The sequence below is a fragment of the Drosophila persimilis genome, unplaced genomic scaffold, assembly GCF_003286085.1.
Source record: "Drosophila persimilis strain 14011-0111.01,24,50 unplaced genomic scaffold, DperRS2 tig00000732-arrow-arrow-pilon, whole genome shotgun sequence".
Classification (NCBI taxonomy): Eukaryota; Metazoa; Arthropoda; class Insecta; order Diptera; family Drosophilidae; genus Drosophila; species Drosophila persimilis.
In genome coordinates, this window is record NW_020825345.1 from 233,668 (window position 1) to 241,225 (window position 7,558).

General features: G+C 50.4%; 1 protein-coding gene across 1 annotated transcript; it reads left to right on the forward strand.

The window, feature by feature from the left end:
* Positions 1-6,476: 6,476 nt before the first annotated feature.
* On the forward strand, positions 6,477-6,749 carry LOC113566505 (NADH dehydrogenase [ubiquinone] 1 alpha subcomplex subunit 7; the record flags this gene model as incomplete). Its single annotated transcript, XM_026992414.1, has 1 exon — positions 6,477-6,749. A coding segment is annotated over exon 1 (273 nt), but the record flags the coding sequence as incomplete, so codon positions are not given.
* Positions 6,750-7,558: the final 809 nt, after the last annotated feature.

The following is a 7,558-nucleotide window of genomic DNA, read 5'->3' on the forward strand; positions in this document are numbered from 1 at the left end:
CAAGAGTATCAACACAATCGACCCAGAGGTCATGCTTTTGCTGTCTTTTGGATATGCAATCGGCAGAGACACTGGCTGCCTGCTCTCTGCCTCTGTTGACCTTTTGGAGCCTCCTCGCATCCGCATCCATATCGAATTCATTTCCCAGTTACAATATTTAATTTGCTCTTACACAAATTGTTGCCATTTACGTTTTGTTCTATGCAAATTTTCTCAGCTGTGTCTGTGTCTGTGTCCCGTCCCCTCGGACACGCACTCTTTTTGTCGGCTGCACAACATGCCACTACTCTCCTCTCCTCTCCTCTCCTCTGCTCTCCTGCCACTCCATAAATATGTGTAGTATATTTTAAATTGAAATTTTAAGTAAATACGAGAGTAAAGTAAATTGGTTTGTGTACACCATACTCCATAAAAAGCTGAAAATTCGTTTATTTTTGCGATTTCGTTTTTGTTAAATTTCTTTTGCCGCACTTTAAATCGCATGGAATTTAGGTGGAATTTTTTCAATTTGTTTTCCTTCACTTTCCCTAATCGACGAATCGACGAGAACTTTACAATTTATGACTCTCCGCCTGGCTCTGGCTGAAGAAAACCAAGTTCCCCAAACAAAGTTGCCCCTCAAGTCGGGAATTTATGCCAAACGAGGCCCCCCCCCCTCGTTTACCCCCCCTCAAGCGGGGGATGTCGGTCGGTGCCGAAACTATCTGACTTGTGAGGGCTTGTGTTCGGTGTCGACTTAATTTCCACAGAACCAGGAGCAGGCTGCAACACGCATAAGCAGAGGGGCACAGGAGAGCTGGAGAGCCGGAAACAGCGATCAATTGTCGGATTGTTGACTGGGAGCACCGGAAGCACAACAGGAAGGTGGGAGGAGCAGTAGCAGGCGCCCAGCATATTGTGCAGGTGGAAAATTTATAATTTGCGAAATTGCCACACGCACGCATGTTGGCAGCATGTTAAATGGACAGCCGAGGTCCTGCTCCTGCTGCTGGTCCTGGGCCTAGTCCTGGCCGTGGCCCCCACTCCTGCTGCCTTAAATTATGTTAACCTCAAACGAGACGGGACGATCCCGGGCCCTGCGACCCAGCCCGACCTGGACCCGGACCCGGACCTGGACCTGGACCCGGACCCGGACCCCAACCCGTGTCCAGAGTTCGATTTAAGGCCTCGTTTATTTTGCCATCCACGCAGCAGAGGTGGAACGGAATAGGAGCTGGAGCGGGAGCCAGAGCTCGTCTGGTTCGTTGGTTGCATGTTGCAAAAGTTGTTGCCGTTGCACAACCGCATGCCACAACATGCAGTACTGGACGGCAGGGCTGTGGGAGGGCAGGGTGACCTGTGCTGGCGGTGAGGGGGGGGCTGGAGCGATTCGGTGGCGTCTGACATGCCCCACTTGGCAATTGCCAAAACTATTTGTTTGCATATTTAGACCAGGCCAAAGAAGAGAGCCAACAAGCCATGTTGTTGTGAAGTCATGTTAACTGTGAAATATGCGCATTTAAATGTGAATGAAAGCGGAGGGTAGCGGGGAGGCGGGAGGGGGGTAGGCACACCTGGAGGCATATTGATTGCAGGGCGCACACTCGTGTGCACTTTTGTGCGGCTGTCTATCTGCTGCTCGGCTGGAAGAAGCCCTCAAGATCAAAGCTCATCTCTCCAGACGTAATTAAGCCATTTGCTGCACGTTTTTCCAATTCAAAAAAAAGAAATGTATACTCTTCGGCCCACCCACCCCCCCCCGCCCCCACCAAGGCACAGCGTCTTCTTCTTATCGCCGCCTGCCACATCGAATGGGCCGCAAAATGCAAACCAAGTCGAAGAAATCCCCCATTTAAACCGTCGAATGGGGGAGAAATATGAATTGCGCCAAATAACAAGTCAAAATTTCATCCCCCCCGAAGGCCGCGACGTACCCCTCAGAGGGGTGGACAGGGTGCCCGTTGGGCATGGAATTCGTGGAAAAATCACGCGCGCTTATCTGGCGCGGCCGTAACCTTAACCAAACCCACGCAATTAACGCCCATTGGGGGCTGTCAGTATGAAAAATGAGCCAAGGGGCGGGGCACCCACAGAGGAATACCCCATTCCATTCCAGGGCATGGGGGATGGGGGAAGGGAGAGTGTGCCCATTCTTAAGCAATTGTGAAATGATTTGCAAGGACGACGAGGCCAAAGAAATCGAATTCTACTCGACTCCTTCGATGGCTACAAATTTTAATTGCTTCAGCGATAGCGAAGGAGGACTCGGGGCGTGGCAGGACGCACAGGACTCGAGGCAGGCAGGCAGGCGGCTGCGTCTTGGCAATACGAATCGCATTGATAAGAGAGTCACGTTCTGGTGCCAGCCGTGGCCGTGGCCGGGGCCGGGGCTGGGGCTGGGGCTGGTGGGTGTGGCAAAGACAATGTTGTTGCTGTCTTCATTATCAATGACAGGAACAAACGGAAAAGAGAGGGGGGGCGGGTCGGTGGGACGGTGGGGAAGGGCTGCAAACAATGGTTACTCTTTTATTGCCTGTGCCTCAGAGTCAAATTGATAAGATGCTGAAAATGACTTGGAAAACAATAAACGTGGGCATGAAACGAATAAAACGAATAAAACGAACGAACGAACGTACATTTTTGTTCAGTTAACAGTGAAATGAATGGATAGATAGGCGGTGGCTGGCTGGCTGGCTGTATCTGCTCCCCCTACCCCCTACCCCCCAGGAGTGGTGCATAAACAGAACGTTTGCCACATTTTAATGAGTGTTTTTTGGGGGAGTCACTGACTCATTGATAGGTTCCACCCCACTCGACTGCCGGAGAGGTGCAAACTTTTGTCCCCGAAAAAACAATTTCAAGTATTCCAAAGAGCAAAACTTTTCCCCAAAAGATACTCGTAACTGGGTAAGGACTCGGTTAACCCAGGAGTCCCCTAGCTGAGGCTGAAATATGAGCTGCATCAGGGCTACCCCCCATGGCCACTCTTTAAGCCTGACCCATTTGCCCAGTCAGCCAAAAATCGGTGGAGACGCCCCCCAATCGGTGATAATTTCAAGAGCCAAAAGCTTGAGAGTCGTTTAATAAAATTTCATTCCTGCCCGTGAGGAAAGACAACAAAAGTCGCGCATCAAAGCATCATCCTGGCCAGAGTCCGTTCCAAGAGCTGCAACAAAATTTTATGAAATACTCGCAATCTCACTCGCTTTCCTTGTTGGAGCGGTGGAGCACACATTTTATGTGTGTGTGTGTGTGTGTGTGTGTTGGAGGCTATACAATTTTAGCGCTAGCAAAAGTCTCCAAAGAGCTTCTGCCTTCTGCCCTCTCCGCTGTCTGCTGGCTCGCCTTTGGCTAATAATACCAGGGCATTTACACCTTTATGGGGCGTACTTAGAAGCGTTTATTTATGCTAATGGCGGTGGGGGCGGGGCCGGGGGCAGGCAGTGGTGCTTGCCGCTAATTCTACCCCGAAGCACTGTAAAAGCATTGAAAGCCAAACAACAAGGGATACTGAGCTTAAGATTGGAGCAGGTAAACTTCCAAGGATGTGCAATGTAAGTATATTTCATCACACAGGACCCGAAAGTTCGAGCAGCTCTTGACCTCCCCATCCCCATCCCCATCCCGCATCCCCCATCAGTCGTGCCACCGTGCCACCGTGCCACCACCACCTAGCCAACATCCAACGAACGACTCTTTCGTGCTTCACATTCCTGTCTCGAATGTGTTTGTAATTTCCCTAGAGTGTGTTTGACTTTGACGACTTAAGTTGTAAAACTTTAACATTATCATTTTCACTACGAGACGGTACGATGGGACGATGGGGCGACGACGGGCAGGCGGCCATCCTGCTGGAGATCCTGGCAGCATGTGTGTGCTTCAGATGTTTGTCCTCTTTGGCCAGACAGACATTTTGATGATGTTGACCTTCGCTACTTTTACTTTCATCCTCCGCAGAGCCAGCCGCCGCCCAAGGAGCTCCCTTCGGCTGCTTCTTTTAAACTTTCCTGCGACCCCAGGACACTGTTGACATATCGCATTACAAGCGAGGAGCATGCTCGAGAGAGAGAGAAAGTTCAGGGAGCCAGGCCATGCCATGCCAGGCCAGGTCGGGCCTCCTCTGGTCTCTGGTCTTGGCCTTGGCTCGTATTACCAAATCCCAAACCGATATTTTGGTGGATTCCTTCTCGTATGTGTCAATTAGTTCAATCAGAAGGCGAACACACATCAACCGCATGTGCCACCCCCTGGCGTAGCAACCCCCAGGCCTCGCACCCACCCCTGAGCTCTCATTTTAAAGGTTTTCCCGGCTCGCGTCCGCTGTTTTCCACCAACGAAAGCGACACAAAAATACAATCAGCAAAGGAAACAAGGTAAACCAAAGCAAACCGAAGCAGCCACCCTCCGCCCCACAGTTTTTTAAAAAATTATATCAATTAGTTTGATGTATTGTGCGTGTGTGTGGGTCGTGGGTCGGGGGTCGGGGGTCAGGGTCCCAGGTCCCAGGTCCCTGCAATATGACGCCTGGGTGAAAAATTTGGGCAACAGCTTAGGTAAATACGCGTAGATGAACTCGTCTCGGGTTTCGTGTTCGAAATGGAAAAGTTGAAGGATATTGATTCGCACTGGATGGGCAGGGGCGTTCAAAAGGCTGCCGCTGGCGGCCAACCACTTGGCTGGCCCTTAGACAGTGTTGCAGTTAACCCTCAACAGATTGATCATCGCAAACACACATTAAAACCAATTCCAAACGATCTATATACGAGCCCACTTCCCATCTTCTCCCTGTTTCGTGTCAAAAACAACCTAAAGGATCAACAAAAAAGTGGGACAAATACCCAAAAATGTAGGAAAAGAGAACGAAACGATATCTTGGTAGAGTCCTATCTCTCCCCTATCTGTAGAACACAAACTCGCATACATTTCTTTGTTTCTAATTGATTTATTTATTAGTTTCTAATTTACTTTGAACCAGCGGTAGAAAGGAAAAGTATACAGTTTTACAGATCAAGATAAATACCATATTTATATACCCTAAATGGTTCAGGTTCCACCTACAGAAGGGTAAGCGAGTAGGCTTTATCCCTAGGCAGGCTGTGATCGAATTGGAGTACGGGATGCCTGTCTTTTCTTCGAACAAATGACCCTTCGAATGTGTCTCTTTCCTTCACGATCTGCTGTTTTTTCTTGAGACACCCCGAATGTGCCCCAATCACCTCTCCCACGAGCATTTCTTGGGCTTTGTTTGGAATTCTCATTTGAATCTTATCTCGCATTCAATCCAGTCCCGAACAAAACTGTTTTCATCGTCAGAACGAACCAGTTTTTTTTCTCACACATTGAATCAATTTTCCCCGTTTTGCTCCGCTTTCCATAAATGTTAACCTGATATTTAGCTCTTACGGCTTATCGCAAACGATTTCCGCGTGCGCCGTAAATTATAATCAAATTGGGAGAGAGTCAAGCTGATTTATGCATTTCCTATAAGTATGGCCAGCCAGCCAGCCCGTGCAGATCCCTCAGTTGTGCTCAACACGGGCATAACAACCCCCCAGCCCCCGCCCGAAAAGCCAAAAGGTAAACACGTCAGGAGCGGCGCTCGGCCCGGCTCACCCTTTGACACGCGTCCCAGGTCCAGGTCCGGGTCCGGGTCTGGGTCTGGGTCCTGGTCCGGGTCCTGGTCCTGGCACTCACAAAGACATAATCAGCTCGATTTCGTAAATCTCGACAAGCTGCTTATCTGATGAAATGTGAGCAGAGTTGCAAGGATCTCCGTCCATGATTAACATCTTTCGCTCATGTTCACAGAGCAGACATCCGGCCTGGGCAGGGGCTGGGCCGTTGCATGGGCCTGTCCTGTCAGGATGACAGCGCGGGCGTCAGAAGGAAACGTGCTGAACCACTCTAAGTACAGTAAGGCCCGACGCGTGCTCCTGTCACACTCGCAGAGGCAGTTGGGGCAGGGAGACGGAGAGACGGAGAGACTGGGAGACAGGGATCTCCGCACTGATTGGCATCGGAAATTGAAGTGTTTTTATTAATTCCAAAGTCGACTTTTTGCACTGTCTTCGATGGTATTGCGAATGTTTCATTTCTGGTCAAGTTCGGGCCGGCCCGTGGCCCCGGCGGGGGTGGAGGGTATTTCCGCTGCTTTGTTTCGTTTCTGTGGCCATAATTGAAATTCATCGCTGGCAGATTTCGTTGCCAAATTGATTGACAGCCGAGCGCGTGGAGAGATTGACGCTTATTGAATTGACTCATCCACTGATCATCCATCCAGCCATCCATCCGCCCATCCAGAGGGTGGCACCACTCAAAATCTGACGCAGCAACTGTTGCACCAACTCGTGTGGAAGAAGCGGAAGGAAAGAGCGTTTTGGCAGTGGGAGAAACGACGAGTATAACAGCTTTTGACTCTGTTGTCACTCCAAAATACCTCACACTCTATCCAAATTCTCAGCTCTCAGACACTCTCGAACTACATAAATTCATAGGAAATGCCTCCCAGCCCCAAGCACCGCGATGTGGCCCAGTTTCTGAGCAAGATTCGTGACTTTCTCCTGGGCCGCAGACACAAGACGGCCCACCGCTTCGCGGACACGATATCGCCGCGCACTCAGCCCCAGCCGGACATTCCGTCCGGCCCGTTTCGACGTCTGTTCGGCAACTATTACTACACGAGGGATGCACGGAGTGGCGTGAGGCCCACCATCGATGTTGTCCAGCAGCGAAAGGACATGCTGGCAGCCAAGGCAAAGGCCAAGGCTGCGGCCAAAGCAGCGGCCGAGGCAGCGGCCGAGGCACCCAAGGCAGCGCCAGCACAGCCGGGAGGGAAGCCTCCGCCACCCACACCCACACCCCCACCGCCGAAGCCCCCAAGCCCACCAAAGGCAGGTGGCGATTCCGACTCCGCTTTCAAGACCCCCCCCACACCCGGAAAGATGCATGCCTGGGACAGATCGGCAAACTATAGAAATTCCTGCTGAAATCTAATTGAGTTCCCGTCTCCACTCGGACTTAATTACGGAATCTTAGGCGCTGGGGGAGACGGAATCGACGGGACAATCGGCTCACAATGCGGCGGGTCATAAAAAATGTAAATCTAATTAAATGTCCGCTCTGGAAAATCATTTATTGCACCTGCATGAAAATTTAATTAAGCGCACACACAATTATCGGACGAAGCGGCGGACGGGCGGACGGCCGGAGGGACAGTGAGGGCCAAAAGGGTACGGACGGACGGACGGACGGACGTAAAGCCATAACAATAAATATGCGAACTTAATAACATTTAATGCCATCAAAATGTATATTTACAATTTAAAGCGAGGCAATTTGCTGGACGTTGAGTGGATTATGGGAAATTGTTAATGATGATTGCAGGTCGATTGTTAATTGTCGTCTGTCGACTGTCGTCTGTCGTCTGTCGTCTGGGAGGCTGCGAAATTTATGCTGATGACTTTCGCCCATCGATTTATTGATTGAAGTTTTGATCCCTTCTCTCAGTCGAGGCCATGCCGCCATCATTCAAACAGAAAAGAAAACATAATCAGATTTTGGGTGTTATGCAAAAAAAAAA